This window comes from Chelmon rostratus, chromosome 19, assembly GCF_017976325.1.
Source record: "Chelmon rostratus isolate fCheRos1 chromosome 19, fCheRos1.pri, whole genome shotgun sequence".
NCBI lineage: Eukaryota > Metazoa > Chordata > Actinopteri > Chaetodontiformes > Chaetodontidae > Chelmon > Chelmon rostratus.
Genome location: NC_055676.1, coordinates 21598536 through 21620865, shown reverse-complemented (window position 1 = coordinate 21620865; position 22330 = coordinate 21598536). Strand labels below are relative to the sequence as shown.

Genomic DNA, 22330 nt, shown 5'->3' with positions numbered 1-22330 from the left:
CGGGCAGGAGTTTCTGCCAATCATTCAGGGACCCATAGTGCCCTCTAGTGAGAAGTGGTTGGAGGTAACAATACAGTTACACAAGTACTTTTGTACAATTTTGAGGTACTTTCCTGAGAAGGTTTAATTTCCATAACAGTTTGAGGTCAAAGCAGTAAAATGATCCAACATTTCTTAAAAACAGGAAAAATGTCAGTCAGAAAAATGCAGACAAATTTGTGCAGTTTTTCCTTCTTTTTTCTTGTAATTGTATAAAAAATAGTTAAAACTGTCTCTGCCTACAACAGTAAAATGCTGTGTACACATTCATGCATCACTATTAGCAATTCAATAATGTCATGTGTGGGAGCATATCAGTGTAAGGGGCCATTTTTCTGCATAATGAGTAGTTTTACTTTTGATAATTTAAGTGTATTTTGCTTAGAATATTTCTGCTCTTTCACTTAAGTAGGACTTTGAATGACTTGTAAATGAATATTTTTAGATTGTTGTACTGGTACTTTCTGTTAAATAAAGGATCTAATTACTTCTCCCAACACTCCTAGTGAGTAGCTTTCTACTAAATAACATTAAAAAAAGAATCAACAAGCTGAAACCAGCAAACTTTAATACATACTGCATGTCCTTTTTAGCATAATACATCAATAATCAACATCAGAATATATATGGCTCTGATTTCAAGGTACATAAATCACTCAACAAAATACCCTGTTTGGACACACAACCGATACAAAGTGCACACATAAAGTCGGTTCAAGTCAACTGCATCACATTACAGAACTGCTGTTGTGTTTTTAGACAGAAAAAGAAACAGCTGAATTAAAGCTTACATTCAGAAAACCTTGGGAGGATCTGTAATTTGAGGACAGTTTCATGGGACAGTATTAATTATCTCTGGTGCTTACAGAAGAAGTGACCAATGCATCATATTAAAATGGCACGCTTGCACACGCACACACACACACACACACACACACACACGCAGCACAAACTTAATTATAAACGTATTTGGCACCATATTTTAGCATAGAACATAAAATACAACTTGCAATACAACTTTGTTAGTACATGGAGGTAATATTTGATTTTGGCACATTACAAGAACACTCAAGGTTTAAAAAGTTCATGTAATCCTACTTATTACATGCTCCGTCTTCACTGGAAAGTTTTTAAGAGCAGAGACCCACTTATAGCATGAATTCCTCAACATTAAAATGGTCTTTCTAAAAATCAGCTTAGCTTCATGAAGAGCTGCTGACTTGAGATGATCAAGTAGCGTATGCTTAATGACAAGGAAAGCACCATTTTTCCTTGGAGAGTTCAAAATCGGTTGCAGTTCTTCAGCGCCACGATGAGTAATGTAAACAAACAAGTCGAGAATGACCTCTGTAAACCCTTAAAGCCAAGGTGTCGTCAAAGTCTAACAGACGTGATCATATATTGCACTCTAGAAGGAATCATAAGTCCTTACTGCACAAAGGGGTTGTCCTGGCCTGTTCAAACCATCTTGACAAACAAAAAGCTGGTATATAGATATAGAATTAATAAGGTATTCAGTAATACTATGTTTATTATAACATCTTGTGTATATTAACATTGATATATAGATTATTTCAACATTATGATATGAAAGATACATCTTTATAAATTGCTATGAATATAGGCAGGTGCTCCTGTTGAACAGATGCAGCGCCAGTTATAACATAATAACTATTCTATGATTACGTATTGTCATCCAAACAAATACAAATAAATGCTTTCACACGTGGCTCACGGAGTAAACCGATGTGAAACTCCATAGTGAGTATGAATTGAAGCCTCCCATGCACAGAGAGGCTTCAATACAGGTCGAGACTGGTTTTCAAACAGGCCAGCGTGAACCTTAAAAACCTCAGCATGCATGCTAAGTAAGTACAACAGCAGTCTCTGGTGGACGCATGGAAAAATTACATGTCGGTTTGAACATGACGTGGATTTGTGGTGCCTTATTGGAAATCAGTGAGAGCACGTTGAAAGTTTAAAGAGAAATCTGGGGCTGCACTGAACATCAATCTGCAATAAATAATGTCAATAACGGCCCGTGACCTTCAACAAAGTACGACATTTCACCTTGTTTCATCCTCTCAACCTCCACACACATTTACCAAACGTATATTTGCACCAACATATATATTAGATTCACATCAGTATTCTATCTCAGAGCAGCAGAAACACATATGCACGGGATACTGTATGGACAGAAAACAAGGAACGGACAATTCCTTCATTTCGTGGAATCTGTGTTAACCTCAATCTGTGGTGGGGCACAGTACTATGTGTTGAGATGTGAGCTAGTGAGCATATCCTGGGGAAAACTCCAGCTATGTACGTTTGTCAGAGACAAAAACACATGTAAGTTTTATGCCTCAGGCTTGACTGGCAAGCTGCCCTGTCTCCTTGGTAACTCCACTGTATCTTCCACAGATGTACCAAACCACCAATCAGAACCACCGACCCCTAATAGGAACAAATACGCAACACTAACTTTACACGTAAATAGCCTGGTTCCAAAGACATGCAGGCAATGTCCACCATCACGGATGGCTAATTCACTAACAAGTTTAACAACAAACGAGGAACCTTCATAAAGCTCAGGGAGGAGCAATTTCATACTGAAAACGCCAGCGGCATGCACTTTGCGCAAAAAAATGCCTGTAATCTTATTCGTAACATAACTCCACGTTTGTCTATGCAAATTCACTCGACACTGGAATTGAGAAGCTCACAATATCCACAACCTGCAAGAAAAAGCAAAAAACTGCACCAAGCCATGCTCTAACTCTATTCAAAGTCTACTGCCAGCTTCCTACAGTGACACCAGAATGATCACATCAACTATCTGTAATCTACAATCCTCTTCTAACACGGTCTGCGCGCTCTGCAGCATCCCAAGTCTTCAAACGTGCCGCAGGAGCCAAAACAAAAGGCGCTATTCACCCTTTTCACTGCATCGTAGCCTCGACATCTCTGCTTCTACTTCAACGCTGCACTGACCGTGCTGCACTGCTGCTTGCTTCTGTGTCCTTTAACTCAAAACTTGTGTGTGCCACAACTGAAGTGACGTTTTATCACCATGGGAGCGGTGTGGCGATGTCAAAAAAAAAAGTTTTGCACCCAAAAAAAGTGCAGCAATGACGGCGGCTCTCGAATCGAGACCGCCAGATGTGACGATGCCGGCGCCGTCTGGACGGAGCAAACTGCAGCCACATGCAGCGTACAGTTGCAAGCATGTTTGTCTCCCTAAAGCCGCAGGGGACAGCAAGATGCCTGAACAGAGCCCTACAGGGACCACGACTGAGCCAAAATAAAGCCTTAATGGTCACAGAGCTGCCTGGTTGCCAAACTGTACCACCCCGTGGAGCCATCTAGAGGCCGGTGAGGTCCACGATCGCTTTGATGAAGATGGTGTCGTCGCGGATGTAAGAGTTCTTGGCATCGAGCTTGGAGAGCGGGCAGAAGAGCGGGCAGCCGCTGGCGATGTTCATCTCGCTCACGGGTCTCTGGAAGGAAGAGGAAGTGACGTCGGGTCGAAAGGCGTCGATGATGTGCTCCCTGTTGCTCTGGTCCAGCAGCATCAGCGTCACCTGGAAATAAGATAGAATTAACCATTATGCAGCGTTTTGGCATCTTTTAAGCTTTAATCTGCTACTCTAACTGGACATCGGTTGCCTGTTTTGGGCCTGAACGTCCACTAAGTCTATCAGGGTAAAAACTTACACAACATTTAAACAACAAGGAGTGCGAAGGGAAGTGTTTCCTGCTGCTGAACCTGGAATACAGGTTGAAGATTTGGATCTTTAATTTGCCACCTTAAATTCATGAGACCAAACATGTCATTTTCAGCATGTTCTTTGTTACTGTTGCATCCTGGTAAAACACAATTTGACTGTTTAGAGTCTAAAACCTGTCAGTAAATATCTGTCTGTGGGTCGTCTACCTTCTGGTTGAAAGGCCATTTGAGCAGAGCGTCACTCAGTCCCCTCATCACCACAAAGAACAGGGACAAGTGGCTGCCGCGCCCTGTCCCGTCTCCATTCAGGTAGATCCGCAGACACATCTTGTAGCCGTACTTACTGGTATAGAAGGCTGAGAGGAAAGAGGAATTCTGCTTCAGTCATATGCAGGTAGTGAGGCTTCTGTAATGAGGGTTAACTTCGGTTCTGGTAAGCAGGACCTGTCCCTGGGTCCAAGAATACAGAGGACCTCATGTCTCGAGTTTGTGTGTTGATCTGTGTAAACACGGGCATCCTGTTTGGGTCAACTGCATTTTGGACCAGATGTGACTGTCCTTTGGTCCCTTCTGGATGACCTACCTATATATTATACAATCCATTACCTGGTGAAAACATGGCGGGGGCTCGACCTGCGATGGCATCCTGTCTCTTTTTGGCGAAATCAGAGATCCTCCAGACAAAGACGCCATCAAAGGTGGTGGCAGACATTTCCCTCAGCCGACCCTCCATCTCAGCTACCGTTAGGTCCTTCAGCCCCACCGTCCTCTCCAGCTGTCGCACCTGGCAAACAAACACAAGGTGTGCTTTAACAAGATCACAAGTTCTTCATTATGCCATATATTGTACATCAAATATCTGCCTATAAATGGTTAGAGAAGTGTTACAGGAATATCAGATGAAAAAAGTCCACGTGAATGGATTTTGTCACCTTTATTATTCTACTTTATTTTACTTCCATTTGGGGGATGAGCATTTAAAGCTTTGGAACTACATTCCCACAATGCTTTGGTGCATGTAAACAGGAAGTATAATCACTATGGCTTCAGTGAGTAACGCTGAGGGCTACGAGCACTGTGTTTTTAGCCCATGTTTCTTTACATCTTAGCACCTGGCACCATAAAATGTATGCCGAATTAGCAATTAGCAGTTGCTATTTTCAGTGTATTCATGCATTTACAGACAACTATCACTGGATTACTTTGATACTGAAGAAAACTTAAAGATGTGAAGATTCTCAGGCAAGTTCTGCAGTTATAAGGAGCATCTTTTTCTGTGTTTTTTAGCAGATTTATGGGTGTTCATTCTTGAAGAACATCTCAGATGATTATATATAAACAAGTGTAAGTTGCACTGAATATAAAAATATGTGCATCGTATCTGTGTGTTCAGATTTGACTGAGTTATGACTCCATGAGGAAGGGGTGTGATTTTTGATGTCAGCTGCAGTTATGGTTCACTTCCACTCCAGCCCAACCTTGTTACTCAGAGCCTCGATCTTGTCCTGGTCCAGTTTGTGCTGACGGTTGCTGGCTTCCATGGTGGTGGCGAACCTCTCCACCTCTCTGTTCAGGACACACACCACATTTTCAAACGTGCCGGCTTTAACTTCCAGCTCCGTGCACCTGCGACCCAGCTCGACCACCTTGGTCTTCTCGCTGTGGAGCTGGAGCTCCAGAGCCGCGCCCACCGAGCTGGGCAGGGGGGTGAAGGAGGTCGACACAGACAGAGTGGGAGCCAGAGTGGGCGGCGGAGGGAGGGGAGCTGAAGCGGGTGGACCAGGAGGACCGGAGCTGGAGGATGAGGAGGAGGCGGCGGCGGCGGCTCCCTGCACGGGAGGCCCAGAGGAGGTGGTGCTAAGCTGGGAGACTCTGGCCTCAAGCTCTCTGAGGGACTGTTGGAGTTCCACCAGTTTGTGTCCAGCTAGTTCCAGTCCCTGGGGCTGCAGGCCCTCCATGCTCACTTTCATGCCCATAATGTAGTGCAGCAACAGATTGAGGTGCTCGTAGGCGTAGGCGCGCTCGTGGTCATGAATCTTTTCCTTTTCCACCTGTGAGAACAGGCGAAAATGCAAAAGACGTGATGTGCACCTCTTATTTTCATACAGTCCCTAATCTGAATGTGTAAGAAAGTGATCATTAAGAGGACAATCAGGCTACTTACAGACATATCACACCCCACCACGTGAAATCGACACGGAGTTCTGAATTTGCTGCAGAACTTAATATGATCCACATACTGAAAAAACAAAACAATAAAAAGTATTATTAGCGTATTTAGCATACGAGCTGCTAACTGCAGTTTGTGCCTCTCATTTATTGTCTTTAAATTCAAGTTTACAGAGCTGAGGGTCAGCAGGTCTGAAAAATATACCTGCTGATCTTTGATGAACCCAGAACAGTTTATAGGATATTTACAGACTCCTACAGCATCTGTCATCTGACGTCAGTTGCATGATAAAAAACATTTTTAACCCTGTTTTCCAAGTCGTGTCTTTTTCCTGACCCAAACAAAGATGGAAGCCAAAAATGAAGTTATACTGAGATTACTTGATGTTTTTTTTCTTTTAATTTCATACAAAAACAGCATGTTTTTAACAACGAGAGAGGTAATTTCAAGAAAATAGAATCAAATCTTTGCAAAACAGGCTAAAATCTCTGTTTTATGTTTTCATCCAGATGGTTGGAAGAGTCTTCGAGGACTCTGGAAAAACCCTGAGAGCAGCGCTCTTCGAGTGGTTTTCAAAGCTTTCCAAGTTTATGTCTTTCAGGGAAAAACACGTTCAGCTCTGTGACTTCAACATAATCACGACACACGGGAGGCACAAACTGGGGATGAGCAGCTACATGAGGCTGTTTGTCTGAACGCTGTTTACAGATGTACCTTTTCTCTGGGTATTTTCTTCTTGGCGCAGCCTTCACAGATCATCGGGTACTTGGGACAAATCTCATCATGTGCCTGAAAAACAAAAGTTTCTTTTAATGACACGCAAGCAGCTGCTGTGATGGGCGGCTCCAGGCCACTTAGCATCCTCGCAGGTCTAAATAAATCATGTCTAACCTTGATGTTCTTGAAGTGAAACGGCTCCTTGCAGTACTTGCAGTTGAGCGTTCTCTCCGGGCACTCTCGCTCGTTATGGCGCTCCTGCTCGTTGAAGCGAATATGTTCTTTGCAGGAGGGGCAGGGGATGATCATGAACTCACACTTGCCCTCGTGGTTTAGCTGTAAAAAAGTAGAGTTCAAGGCGTGCTGGGAGCCGCCACGGTCTGCATAGAAACACAACAAAACATAGATAAATCGAAGCAAACAAGAAGTCATGGGTCAGAGTCACCTCACCTCATACTCTTTAATGGTGCCTTTCCAAGTGCAGCTTTCATTCACACACACAGCTGAAAGGTGTTCAACTTCCCTTCGGACCGCGTTGTCAGGAAAAGCCTGAAAAAACAGCAGAAAACAAAAGGATGTGCTGCCACACGGCCTCATCGGATTATTAATGTTGAGGAAAGCAGCTCTAGCTGCGTGCATGCAGGCCGTGTGATCAGCTGGGGGTCCTTTAAGCGTGAGCGTGTGTTTTCAGGAGTGCATTGAGACGAAGGAATCACGAGCAGCTGCATTTGTCCTGCATGTCTGCTCACAAATAAAGCATGAGGCAGCTTTTTCCGCTCCTGGTCTGAACAAGCCTTCAAAGCCAAAACTGTGGCTGCAGTGAGCCGGAAATGTCGGACAGGCGAGTTCATTCTCATCCACGGTTGCGAGGAATGAAAGATATTTCTTGTCCAGTTTGCACATGTTGAGTGTGGAATATATAAGATAAGATAAACAGACGCCCAGACGCCAATGGTTAAGAGTAACAGGGTACATTTGCTATTTTGAGGTATTTGTTCAGGAATATTGCCGTCATGCTACTTTATTTTTCCACTCCACTGCATTTTCAGATGCTCTCAGATGAATCTTTTCCAAAATCATATCATAAGATTGTTAAATAAAAAGTTTCTTTAAAGATTTAACCCGTGTTCTTCTTAACGAGCTCTTTGAAACATGACAAAGAGCTCACTCTTTGTCATGTTTCAGAAATATTTCCTCTCCAAAATCAGATCATTTCATTTAAATAACTGCTTGAGACTCAAAGAGGTCAAATTAAAAAAGAAAAGATGAAAGAAAAGTCCTGAAAATGTAAATAAATTTGTGTATCAGAACTTTTTTTTTCTTTCCGAATCATTAATCCCATAATAATCTCATGAACCCTCAGATTTACCTGGTGACCCTTTGGAGGGCCCCAACCCCTGCATTGGGAACCACTGGAATATGCTAGCTAACTGTGTACAAAGTAGTGAAAACGAGCTCCACCTGGAGCAGCTACAAGAGTAAAATGCTGCTCTGACATTGATTCTTCAGTATTAATAATCTGTCACATAAATTAATATATCAGTCACAGAGCTACTCTCTGAGAATGAGTACTTTCAATACTTAAATACTGCACTTTGCTGATAATACTTTGCCTGAGTACTTTTCCATTACTGCAATGGTGCTTTCACTGACTCTGGTGCTGTGCTTGATTAAAGCTCTAGTATGACAATGTTACAGTGAGCGCTATCCCCGAAGTGAAGGTTAAACAAGTTTTAGCATCAATTATCCACCTGATGATCTTTTACTGTTTGTATGTGAAGAAACTCCTACAAACAGTGGGCCTGACACGCTGGACTCACAAACATCTGGAAACACTGCTGAGAGAAACAGAAAGTCTGTGGATCCTGTGGAGTGGTTAACACTGTCAAGGTGAAACTGAGACTGGTTCAAACTGGTCAATATTAAACTGAGACTGGTTCAAACAGGTCAGAATTAAACTAAAACTGATTAAAACTGGTCAAAACGAAACTGAGACTGGTTCAAACTGGTCAAAACAAAACTAAAACTGGTCAAAATGAAACTGAGACTGGTTCAAACTGGTCAAAACAAAACTAAAACTGGTCAAAACGAAACTGAGACTGGTTCAAACTGGTCAAAACAAAACTAAAACTGGTCAAAATGAAACTGAGACTGGTTCAAACTGGTCAATATTAAACTGAGACTGGTTCAAACAGGTCAGAATAAAACTAAACCTGGTCAAAATGAAACTGAGACTGGTTCAAACTGGTCAAAACGAAACTAAAACTGATTAAAACTGGTCAAAACGAAACTGAGACTGGTTCAAACTGGTCAAAACAAAACTAAAACTGGTCAAAATGAAACTGAGACTGGTTCAAACTGGTCAAAATTAAACTAAAACTGATTAAAACTGGTCAAAACGAAACTGAGACTGGTTCAAACTGGTCAAAACAAAACTAAAACTGGTCAAAATGAAACTGAGACTAGTTCAAACTGGTCAAAACAAAACTAAAACTGGTCAAAATGAAACTGAGACTGGTTCAAACTGGTCAATATTAAACTGAGACTGGTTCAAACAGGTCAGAATAAAACTAAACCTGGTCAAAATGAAACTGAGACTGGTTCAAACTGGTCAAAATGAAACTAAAACTGATTAAAACTGGTCAAAACGAAACTGAGACTGGTTCAAACTGGTCAAAACAAAACTAAAACTGGTCAAAATGAAACTGAGACTGGTTCAAACTGGTCAATATTAAACTGAGACTGGTTCAAACTGGTCAAAACGAAACTGAGACTGGTTCAAACTGGTCAAAACGAAACTGAGACTGGTCAAAATGAAACTGAGACTGGTTCAAACTGGTCAAAATTAAACTAAAACTGATTAAAACTGGTCAAAACGAAACTGAGACTGGTTCAAACTGGTCAAAACAAAACTAAAACTGGTCAAAATGAAACTGAGACTAGTTCAAACTGGTCAAAACAAAACTAAAACTGGTCAAAATGAAACTGAGACTGGTTCAAACTGGTCAATATTAAACTGAGACTGGTTCAAACAGGTCAGAATAAAACTAAACCTGGTCAAAATGAAACTGAGACTGGTTCAAACTGGTCAAAATTAAACTAAAACTGATTAAAACTGGTCAAAACGAAACTGAGACTGGTTCAAACTGGTCAAAATTAAACTAAAACTGATTAAAACTGGTCAAAACGAAACTGAGACTGGTTCAAACTGGTCAAAACAAAACTAAAATTGGTCAAAATGAAACTGAGACTGGTTCAAACTGGTCAATATCAAACTGAGACTGGTTCAAACTGGTCAATATTAAACTGAGACTGGTTCAAACCGGTCAAAATAAAACTAAAACTAGTCAAAATGAAACTGAGACTGATTAAAATTAAACTGAGACTGATTAAAACTGGTCAAAATGAAACTAAAACTGGTCAAAATGGAACTGAGACAGGTTCAAACTGGTCAAAATAAAACTAAAACTGGTCAAAGTGAAACTGAGACTGGTTAAAATGAAACTGAAAATGTATAGAAATGGTCAAAGATAAACTGAGACTGAGTTATTATTATTATTTACATGCATATTCCAAGTAAAGCTGAAACAATGACAAACACATTCTGCTTCCAGCAGCTCAAATGTGAAGATGTGCTGCGTTTCTTTGCATCGTACAGTGAACTGAATACGTTTGGACTGTTGGTCGGACGGAATACGACATGTGAAGACGTCAGTTCGGGCTTTGCGAAACTCCAGAATTCTGACCACTTTGATTAAAATACTCCTGAGATGCCATGAGGCCCATTATGTGTATGATCCATATCGAGAAATACACTTTAATTCAACAAAAAATTAAACTGAAGACAGTTGTGAAGATGAAAATCTGTGAACACTCACACATCCTTGTTTCAGAATCGACGTGGGCTCCTCAAAAATATCCTCTTTAATGCAGGCGTTGCATTTCTGGGGTCCATTACTGCAATAAAACAACATCATACGCTGATCAACTGCAAATGCAAAATATACACACATCAGGTACCCAGCAGTGGAAAGTAACTAAGTACACATACTCAAGTACTGTCCTTAAGTACAAATCTGAGGTAGTATTCTACTTGAGTATCTCTAATTTTTGCTCCTACTTCACTACGACTCAGAGTGAAATATTAAATTACATTTATTTTACATTAGTTGCATTTAGATTTCAGATTACTAATACCAAATATAATTCAGCCAATAAATGATCATGTATTATTATAGATAAAAAACTACTCAGCCATATATAAAGTCATTTATATCGCCAAATGCAAAATTAAAGTGATGAACACATTAAAGCATCAGTACCTATAATCCAATAATATGCTGTAATATTCTGAAAAGGGCCACTCTGCTCAATGAGCACTTTCACTACATTTCAATGCTAATATTTCTGTACTTTTACTCAAAATTCATGCATGCACGACTTGAGTATTTCTACACTGTGGTATAACGAGTTGTACTTCATCTACACACAGAGTAAGCGGCCCCCACCTCACGGTCCTGTTGAAGCAGTAGGAACAGAAGCGATGTCCACACTGGGCCTGAAACGGTCGTCGGAGGATGTTGTGACAGCAGTTGCACAGGTGCTTGTCCTCCAGCTTGTTGCCCAGGATCTTCTTGGGGAAGCCGGGTTTGTTGCTCTCCATGGACGAGGGGGGGGACGGCTCCTGCGTGGCCATGGTGCCTGTTCACGCGTCACACCTGGGGAGGGAAGCGAGGCGTGAAGAAGAACTTCATGTTGGTGCAACAGTTATAGAAGAGCTGAGGGAGGAGTGTGAGCCATCAGACATGACTGTGCTCCACGTTCCTGCTCAGAGGAGCAGTAATGGTTCCTCTCTGTGGCAGAGCATCACAGGCCAGCTGAGAGGCCCACACCCTTTGTTTACATTTCCACCCCCCCATCCATGGCTCCTTGTGGTCGACCTGGCACAAACTGATGATGATCCTCTCTTCCTTCTCAAACGACACAGGCTCAGCTCAGCCTACCCAGCAACGATGCTGACACGCCGCACATCCATTGTCTCTGCTCTGCTTCCTTCTCCCTGCCTCCCTGTTGCTAAGCTATCAGCATCCTTTAGTCAGAAGTGGTACCCAGCACGCCGCCACGCCCCTTTCAAATCTCAAGCTCGCTGGATGCCAGAGACCATTTACTGGAAACGCTTTTGCAAACGCAACCACCGGAGTTTGCACTTACCTGCGTTTTCGTCTAAACTGTCATCGCGTGCGCGGGCTGCGATATCACCTTCCCGCTCGCAGGTCGTCGCTCGCGCCGTGTGCCGATGTTCTGTGTGGTTCCGCAGCCGACTGGAGGTGTTTTCTTCAACGTTAGCCACATAATATAGATGTGGTCCCCAAAAAGCGATGGCTGTTATTGTCCAATATCGCCATTGCACTTCCAGACTGGGTGTTACGTCATGCAGTGGGCTGGACACGGGTTGATAGGCAGACGAGGTGTGGAGGCGTGCATGTCATTGGTTCAAAACTCCAGAGTGGGCGGGCTGCTTTGTTGTGAGAGCACAACAAACATCCAGAGAGGAGAATCTATAAATGCACATTACATGCATCTGTTTTTTCCTGCTTCCTGCTTCTTTTTATCTGTCTTTCCTCCGCTGTTGAACACACTGTGTTGCATCTTCAGTACGAAATGCGTTGACCGTTTCCACACATTTATTTCTATACAGTACAAAGGGTACAATGAGGCATCCTTTATTAAGTGGTGGAAGGAGTATTCAGGCCCTTTACCTCAGTGCAAACAGCAGCATCACAGTGCAGAAATACTCTGCTGTAAGTTAAAGTACTGCATTCAAAATGTGCTGCAAAAGTATCAAAATATAGCTACCAGAAGTAAAAGTACTCATCGTGGTAGATCATGCCAGCGTTGCAGTTGGTAAAGGTGGAGGAATTTTACTAACTTTACACACTGCTAGCTTCTAAATTCCTCCCTTATTTAACCCTGGAGCATATTTTACTTTGCATTATTACTGTGAATCTACAAAGTAAGTTAAATCTGAAATAGTAGAAGTAAAGTACAATCACTTCAAAATTGTACTCAAGTTTTTACTTTGCAGCAGTGTTTATATTTATAGGGAACGATCAGGCAAAGTGTTTGTAGTGGAAGAAGAACTCTTTTACTCAAGTAAAAATAGCAATACCAAAGTATAATACTTTGTTGCAAATCATTGCTTAAATAAAGGTACAAAATTATTAGTATTAAAATATACCAAAAGCATCAAAGGTCAAAGTACTCATTACACAGAGTGACCCATTTCAGAATCATACATATTATGTTTTTGGATCATAATTATTGATGCATTCATGTGTTCATCATTTTAATGTTGCAGCTTTTGAAGGTGGAGCTAATTTTAGCTGTTTTACATGCTAATCTATGGCTTAATTTATAATAATACATCGTCATTCATTAGTAATATTCTGTGTTAATAACATTAATCTGAAAAGTAACTTAGATAAATGTAGTAGAGTAAAAAGTACAATATTTCCCACTGAATTGCTGTCGAGTAGAAGAATAAAGCAGCATGAAATGAAAATACTCAAGTAAAGTACAAGTACCTCAAAATTCCAGATGAATACATATAAGTTGGAACTGTTGACTTTATTAATGGTTAATAAATTATTTATTTCAAAACCATCTTTACAACATCATACACATCATACATCATCCTCCAGAACATAAACTCTGTCTGTACACCACAGTCGGGCCTTTGCACTGGATTAGCTTCTTATTATACAGATGTTCAGATACAGGCGTCCACACAGGTGTACGTTACCATCTCATGTGCTTTAACCTGAAACCTGAGGTGACATGTGATCACCAGCCTGTGACAGTCCACGTCCTGAGCTTTTTGTGTTTCTGACTCGTTTTCATTCCAGATTGTTTGATGCACGACAAACGTTCACATAAGCCACTCAGATATTTTAAAATGACACAGAAAGAAAAAAACCAGGAGCTGAAAAACATGAAGATGAGTCAGCGCAGAGTGGGAGTGAAGAGGAGCAGATAGAGAAGAAAGACTGAACCAGAGCACACACCAGGTTTATGTTTGGAAGCTGAAGAAGAGTCACAATGTGAACGACTTCGTCTGACCGAGACACAAAGACGGTATTCATGAGGAAGAGCCGGTGATCTTTGCTGATAGAAAATGGACACAGTGGGATCTTTTAGCATTTTTTAGCGTGCCGTTGGCATCCTGGCATCCCATGACTCCACCAAATTCCCAGCTAATCCCAAAATGTTGAGGAGGTGGAGCGTGGGTGGAGCTGAGGCGGGCAGAATGAAGCCTGGTTGCAGTTTTGCTCAACTTTAAGCCATAATATACTTTAAACGAGTTATGTGAAAATCCTTCCCCCGTACAGTTGTCACGTACAGGTTAGCTATAGCTACAACGCTATACAGACCAAAACTGTTGTTCTGTACTAGGCTGTAATCATGTTCATTTCTGCTGTAAAGTTGGCCATTTTAATATGGGGGTCTATGGGGATTGACTCACTTTTGGAGGCAGCCTCAAGTTCAAGAAACTGCATCCCGGCCTGCTTGCATCCAGCTTGCTAGCATTCATCTTGCATCCAACCTGAAAACCAAACTTCAAACTTCACCCAGAACGAACTGCGCCACCTTATGATAACTATTATTCATCAGCAACACATCCGCCAATCATGACGGCAATAATGTGCCTCATTTTCCGTCCTATAGGTAGATTTGGTTATGATAAAAACTGAGGAGAGGTGAAAGTCATTTCACTTGTTTGTTGACACTATGTGACTGATTGTTCACTTTTTACTGTTATTGTGCCGTGCAGAAGCCAAGCATCAACACGTGGAAGCTAATGGGGATCCAAATCAAGAATTTAATGTAATAAATGGCAAATAAATGGCAGCTTTACATGAAAAGTGACTTTTTGTGTGACTCCTTTTATTCACACACACCACTTTTCTTTAATTTATTCACGCACTTTCACACTGTTGTATTGTTCCTTTTACTGTAGTAATCCAGTAGTGGAAGGAAAATTCCGATCCTTCAGAGCCAACATTCAAAAGCTTATTTAAGTAAACGCTCAGCATTAATGTGGATGTTTCATTTTACTGCTGTAGATGTTTCAGGTTGAGCTCATTTGAATTACTTTATTTACTGTTGGCTGGTTTAATCTACAGTGATGCATCATATTCTATAAGATCATCATGTTTGCAGCGTGGCTGTCCGTTGAGAACCATGTATGCACAGAGTCTAGAGGAGTACAAGTATAAAGTTGAAATACTGAAGTACCTCAAATCTGCACTGACATACACCACTTGAGCAAATGCGTAGATGTACTTTGTTGCAGTGCGCTGAAGTAAAGCCAGTTCTTCTTCCACCGCTGCCAACTGGCAGCCAACCGGCCGTGAGCCACCTTTGTTATCGTGCTAATAGTTGTGATTACATCTGAGTCTCCTGGAAGTTGTTTGCATACATTTGTTTATGCCCTGCAGGTGTGTCACCTGACTGCGAGGTCAGCCCTACAGAAACGCTCTCAAGCAAAGCAAAGCAGACACAGCACGAGAGACATTTATTTCATGACCGCGACAGACACGGCGGCTGAAGGCACAGACCTGAATGTAAACGAAAGGGTTCATCACACCGGCACAAAGCTCATTATTGATCCTCAAAATGACTCACTGCTCTCTCAATGCACAAACACTCAACACCATGACTTCTGACAAGGATTAAAGTAAAAACACACACAAAAAAGGAGAAAGTCTTGAATTCTGATAAATCGAGAAGGTCTTCAATTATGTAAGTGAACAAACTTGTAATGAACATGGTTAAAAGCTACAGATTGGAGGACATGTGCATTAAAAATACCTGTTCAGCTCAGTTTCAACATGTTTTCACTCAGCAAACCTCCACTCAAGTAACAGCCCTGTTTCTGTCTGTAGGTGCCTATAAAAGCAAAGTTATTACACCCAACTGACTTATTCATATACTTCACATAATTTTAAGTTATTGGCAATTAAATTCTAACAAAAAAAAAACATATAAACAGCACAAGTTGACCTTTTAGGAAATGTTTGGAAACATTGAAATAAGACCTTTGGACCTCAAAAATCCCACTATTGTGAAATGCAAAATAAAAGCTCCCAGATAAAAACAACACAGACGCTTTTAAAAGTCTCTTCACGAACGCTAACACTGACACACTAACACGCTGCTTCAGTTTAGCCTCCAACACAACGCTTTGTTCAGAAAGAGTCCTGAGTGGGAAGAGGAAAGAAGCCATTTTTACATGTTCGAAATAAAGGAATCAATCAATCAATCAATCAATAATTATTGCACAATTTAAGTTAAAAGTTCACATAATTGTAAGAAAGCTTTCTGTAGGAGGTGTTCAAGCTTTGGCAGCAGATCTATGACCTAATCAGATCACTGCTGTTCTTCAGTGATAAACCAACATTTCTCCTAAAACTTTAAGCTTCTGTCCCGACAGACAACTCTTTTAAGTCTCTTCAAGTAGCTTCCGCAGGTTTCTTTGAATCTAGGATTTAAAAAATAAGGACATCTGAAAACATGCACAGTAAAAGCATTTGAAACCATGATTGACTATAAACTACAGTCCTGTCATAAATATTACACAAGTGGGAAGATACATTTCAGATTTTGGTCATTCAATCCGGTAGGTGGATTTTGTTCCTTTTGGACCGAGCCATGCTAGCTGTTTCCCCCTGTTTTCAGCCTTTATGCTAAGCTACGATAAAGACATGAGAGTGGTAAGCAAATATGCGCATGCAGTAGGGCTGCAACTAATGATCATTTTCAATGGCGATTAATCTGTCGGAAATTTTCTGATTAGTTGTCAGTTCTAGAAAATATCAAAAAATGGTAAAAAATATTGATCAGTGTTTAAAAAAAGCCCAAGATGATGTCCTCGAATGTCTTATTTTGTCCAAAGCCCAAAGATATTGAGATTACTGTCATAGAGGAGGAAAGAAACCAGAAAAAAATGAAATTTAAGAAGCTGGAATCAGAGATATTAGGCTTTTTTTGCTTTAAAAAACCCTAATTGATTATCAAAATATCTGGTGATTATTTTAATAGTTAACAAACAGATGATTAATCGATTAATTGTTGCAGCTTTGGTCAATAGCTTCCCTTTAATGAGAGATTACTTCCTCTAATGCAAATCAGTTCATCACATTTCGATGACAAACCTTCTCCAGCTTGAACAAGTTGGTCGACAGCTCTCCATAGATCTCAGCATTCACTTCACTCTGGGATCTGTGGCTCACGGCGTTTCTGCAACAAGATTTGCACTCAATCACTGACCAAATAGGAGTACGTCTGCACAAACCGACACCGGCAGAGTGCCTGAATTTACATTTCACCAACAAGCCAGCTCTTACTCGTTGCGAACGTGCTCCCCCATTGACACCAGGGAGTTCAAACGATGCTCCAGAGCCACAATCTTCAAAGCCATGTAACAGGAGGACAGGACAAGAACACTAACTCTGTGAAGAGGCGCAAACACAGTAACAGATGAACAGATACAGAACAATCGCTAACACGCCCAAACAATGGAAATGAACTTGTCGGGGAAACCTGACACCTGTCTCCTCAGAGCGCTCTGGAGTCCCGTATTCCACATAACGAAAGGTAACTCACAAAAACAAGTAGATGAGGAGGATGGCGTGAAGCGACACGGGCTGCGAGGGTTTGTCTTTGAGTGGGACTCCTCGGGTCGGCTTAGCGGCGCCTATGAGGGAAAGCAAAAATATTGATCGGGTAGATGCTAGCAGCGGTGAAATTTAACTTTTTGTACCATAAACAAGCTGCAATATCAAAAGGAATATTTGTTTTCACATGTAAGCTAAGAAGATTGATACCGCTCTCATGTCTGTACAGTAAATATGAAGCAGGAGGCAGTTAGCTTAGCTTAGCATAAAGACTGGAAGCAGGGGGAAACAGCTAGCTTTGGCTCTGACCAAAGCTAACAAAATCAGCCTACCAGCACAACAGAAGTTCTTTAATTCACACATTATGTTGTACACTTGTTTATTCAATCTGAACAAGTGTAAAAACTAGTTGTGTTGCAGAGTGTTTATGCTAAGCCAATGCTAATCGGCTGCTGGCAGTGCATCAGTGCAGACATGAGATTGTAATCACAGATTTATCTTACATATATTTCCACTAATAATATTTCACTGATTTCTTCTGGCAACCGCTGCAACCTCAAACTGCAGCGGTACCGAAAAGCTGCTTTTCACTCGGAGGGATCCAGGATTAAACTACCGTTCTTAGCGGCGGCCCCGTGTTTCTGGCTGGGAGTCTGGAGGTGAATGTCAGCGTGGACTGAAACCTCTCCACCCTTCACCGCGCTGAGAAATGTGCCTGGCAGGCCGGTGAAGTCTGCGCAAACAAACAGAAAGAGGCCAGTAAATATTAGTAACAGTCGCACAAACGTCCTCGCAGATCAACATGCGCTTCAGCTGAGGATGTTGTTCATCACTCAACGGGCTCAACGCCGTTTTCATGTTAACCGCCCTCACTATAACAAAACCTTAACGGCTCCAATTTCTCTTGGCTTCACTCCAGCCATTTGCAAGACCGTCTGAGCCGCGGCGATACCTGACACGCCGAGCACCAAAAAGACCCACAAAGTGCGTACAGGACAGTGAGCATGAAGCAGCTTTGGAGAGGGTGGATGTGTACATGGAGGGATGAGGGTGGAGCACACACCGGTTATTTTCTCATAATCTGGAGTTTGAGAGCCGGAGCTGCTGCTCTCCATCATCTCCTGCCGCCTTTGTTGCACAACCCCATCGAGGTCAGAGAAGTCTCGAGAAAAGTCCTGCAGCGCACATACAGGAAAATATACAATGGACGGCACATGCAGAGTGGGTGTGGTATAACACGAGAACAAGGCGTTTCTATGGATCTTTGATCACAATGGAAAATATATGAATAAATAAATAAACCCTGTAGAAAAACATCGAATAGAGCGCTGACTGACCAGAGGAAGAGAAGACGGGCACTTCACCCTGAAGCTGTTCTCACAGGAGGAGGTAACGGGGCTGTTACTGGTTTTATCCACCTGGAACGACAGAGCAAACATGTTAGTGTGTTCAACATGTTTTGTAGCATTAATACTGCTTTAATACAAGCATACAAGCGCAACACTAAAATATTACAACCTGAGAAAAATTGTTACGGCTAACGTGTTAGCAAACAGCTGCCTGTTTCAACAGCAGGTACGGAGCAACATTAGCATTCATTTGGTCGTGTTTGTGGCCACTTGGTGAGTGCAGGGCTAATACTCCTTGCAGCTCTGTTTTGGTCTCCATCACCTCCTAAAGGGAAATGTCCGGCTAATACGCAGCTAAATACGCCACTGTTTGCTAGCTAGTTGATACCATCTGCCAGGAAGGTCGCGTACAGTGGATTTTTAGTGACTTTGGACAAAGCCAGGCTAGCTGTTTCTTCTTGTCTCCATAGCCTTTATGCTAAGCTAAGCTAACCGGCTGGTGATAGCTTCATATACAGCATACAAACATGAGAGCTGTACCATTTTTACAGCTAACCTCTTACTGTTTAGACTGTAAATTAGTGAAAAATAGCCCCAGGTGATGTTTTTAAACTGTAGTTTTGTCCAGCCAACAGTCCAAATCACATTCAACTTGCTGTCATATAAAGCTGCAAATGTTTAATATTGGTGCTTTAGCGATTAATCAACTTTCAAAATAGTTGTTGATTCATTTTTTTTGTTTTTCATAACTCTTTCAGACCTGCTCTTTTTTTCAGCGGATGTTCACACTACAATAAAAAACATTTAATTCCAACAAAAAGCATAAAAATAAGGGTTTCACAGACGTTATTTACCTCCAGATGAACGCAGATGGACTTGAGAAGCTTGTAGGTGGTGTTTCGAGAGAGGAAGGACACAAACACATGCTGGAAAACAGTCACTGAGAGTCACTTTCATGTTTAGGTCACAAAGGAAAAACCTGATGGTCTGAACAGCCTCCTCACCTGATAACTTGTTGTTTCGATCACAAGCGCGTTTGGCACCAGTAAAGCAGTTTTAGTCTTTTTGATGAACGTCACAGACACAACAGGGATCGAAATCTGGAGGCGAGAAAACACCAGCATGTTATAATTTCTACCTCTGAATCAGGAAATCATTTCTTTATTACAGGTAGCTGTATCGTACCTTTGTATCTCTGCCAAACACTTTGGAGTGGAAACAGATCCAGTTATCAGAGACAAACATTTTGCCCTGATATAAAATGTCTCTCTGCAGCGCACAAGTGTAACCTGTCGGTACAAACAGTCCTCATTAACAATCGAATATTACTTTGCCTCTCGGGGAGAAACAGAGAAGCTGAAACTTACTTTGTTTGAGTATCTCGTCTTTGCTGACCTCCTTGAATAACTTATGATACTGAGCATTTGTTTTTGATAACTGAAAAGAACAGAGCAGACATTTGTTTCGTTATGCAAACTGCAAAAACGGCTACAATTTGTACAGAGTTTGGTGAGAACTGTCAAATTGGACCGCGTCCCTACGTGGCTGGGCTGGGATTTCTTCCTCTCAAACTTCGTTTCGAAGTCGCCCGGACTCGGCATGGGTGAAAGCTGCTCCACAGGTTTCAACCTGACAAGTAAAAGGTTGTTTACGTTTAAGCAGCAAGGTAACACCTGAGGAGAGGACAGGTAAGATTCACCAGCTACCATAGGAAAGCTCCAGTTACAGCGTTTTAACTCATAATAAAACACGATTCCATGCTCATGTCTACATAAATATATATAAAAAGATAGATATCAGTCAAAAATGAATGTTTGACAAATATAATTGCAAACGCTTCATCTGACGTGACAGCTGCAGGGTGGGTGTCGCTGTGGTTGTATAAGCGCTGCTTACACAGCAACAGCAAAATCTGTAAACAGCACTTAGGTGGAATTACAGCGCTGTGAAGAATACAGTCTCCTGACAGCTTTAGTCAAATGAATCCAGTTTTAGGCTGTGATTTAATGTTCTTTAGATTTATTTAGGGTTAGAATCATTTTAGCTTGTAGTAAATCACTAAAAAAGAAAATATTCTTTATATTATCATTTTAAAAATCTGACTTATCATACAAAAACCAGAACGTTTAGATTTAGGAAGAATTAAGGGATCTACATTAAGTCCAGTTGTTTTAGCAGTTCAAAAATATTGACTTTGCTGGTTGATAGGGCTACAACTAACTACATTTTCATTACCAATTAACTCTAATCCACTTAATTTTAAAAGCCCCAACATAAAAATGTGCGATTCCACATTTTAAATAGCTTTGAGCTTTGTTTGCTAGAAAAATTACTTAGAAACCAAAAATTGCTGTCGATTAATGGACTGATCCTTCCAGGTTTAGTTGTTCTATTAGGTTTGTAATGTGAGCAGCCACACAGAGGACAGTATGACCTTCCTCACCTCATGCTGGCTGGTTTCTTCCGGCACTCTGAGGGGTCTGACTCTGCCTCCAGACACAGGTGGAGGTATGCAGGTGCCCGCCCAGGCCTCCTCTGCCTCCTCTCACCTCCATTCTCCACCTCACACCTGGACACATCACAGGGGACACTGTTCTGTCTGCTCCTGCACCAACCACCTGCACAGGACTGTCATAACGCATTAACTGTGCAGCAGAGTTATACATCAAAGCGACATCAGCTCTCATTCAAGGCAACAACTTTCTGGTGCAGATCGACTCCATCTGCGCCACTTCTGTGCCACGTACGCGTCTCATGCAACCATTAAAAGTCAGCACAGCCCTTTAATTCAAAAAGCAGGATGTGCACGCAAACAAACACAATGCAAGAGGCCTGAATGGCCCTCAGCTGGAAGGCGAACAGGGCCTTCCTCTGCATCTAATCCAGACTCACGTCGACCGAGTCCCCCGGGAGTCCTTGTGGGAAACTTGCTCCGATGTGGATAACGGGGTCAGAGGTCTGTCCGCCTGCTCGGTCATCAGAACCATGTTTTATCTTTTTTACACGACTCCCCCCATCGGCTCCAGCTGTCGCCCCCGCGCCACATATAACCAAACAGAGAAGCTTCAGGAAGCTTTGGCACGGAAAGTTTGGGAAGATCGCTCGATGCAGCGAGCAGCCCGACAGAGGAGGAGCCGGGAAAGGGGAGGGAGCAGCGGGGAGCAACATCAGGAACAACAGGGAAGAGGACTTCCCCTGCTGGAGCCGACGGCTTCTGAGTGCTGGGAGGAACTTGGCACACATACATTATCCCATTTTGATAAAACAGAGGAGATCGGGAAAGATAACTTTAATGCAACAAAAGGAAAGAAAGAAAGCGTGCGCGAGGTTGAGCTTTGCGCAAAACCTTTGCGTGATCAGCTCCACACCGGCAAAACACCCGCAAGTTTTGTCCAAGCCGCTCAACGCTCTTCTGCTGTTAGTCAACTTCCTGCAAGCGAGCGTTTCAGCAGCGTGTACGCAAGAGGAAAATCCAGCAGGGGGCGACAGAGTCCAGCTGATGCGATGAACCTTCAGGTGACCGTCCAGACACCTGGAGGAAGCCTTCAGATCCTACAGCAGCAAACAGCAACACCGCGAGTGAATCTCACTCAAAGTACACATGCATCATCTGCATTGGAAAGTAACTAAGTACATTTACTCAATTACT

General features: G+C 42.0%; 2 protein-coding genes across 2 annotated transcripts; both read right to left on the bottom strand.

Moving 5' to 3' along the window:
• Nucleotides 1–627: 627 nt before the first annotated feature.
• On the bottom strand, nt 628–12002 carry LOC121622826 (TNF receptor-associated factor 2-like). The gene is made up of 11 exons (XM_041959832.1): nt 11868–12002; nt 11165–11374; nt 10535–10613; nt 7107–7205; nt 6831–6992; nt 6654–6728; nt 5934–6008; nt 5248–5820; nt 4376–4553; nt 3977–4125; nt 628–3623 (listed from the first exon to the last, which is right to left on the bottom strand). The coding sequence occupies exons 2-11, from the start codon at nt 11350–11352 to the stop codon at nt 3405–3407; spliced, it is 1797 nt and encodes a 598-aa protein (XP_041815766.1). The 5' UTR covers nt 11353–11374; nt 11868–12002; the 3' UTR covers nt 628–3404.
• A 3214-nt stretch (nt 12003–15216) lies between these two features.
• LOC121622950 (GRAM domain-containing protein 2B-like) lies at nt 15217–21806 on the bottom strand. Its single transcript, XM_041960034.1, has 14 exons — nt 21574–21806; nt 21125–21250; nt 20223–20310; nt 20049–20118; nt 19867–19970; nt 19686–19781; nt 19536–19607; nt 18670–18750; nt 18396–18507; nt 17949–18065; nt 17322–17412; nt 17063–17167; nt 16871–16955; nt 15217–16197 (listed from the first exon to the last, which is right to left on the bottom strand). The coding sequence occupies exons 1-14, from the start codon at nt 21666–21668 to the stop codon at nt 16159–16161; spliced, it is 1281 nt and encodes a 426-aa protein (XP_041815968.1). The 5' UTR covers nt 21669–21806; the 3' UTR covers nt 15217–16158.
• Nucleotides 21807–22330: the final 524 nt, after the last annotated feature.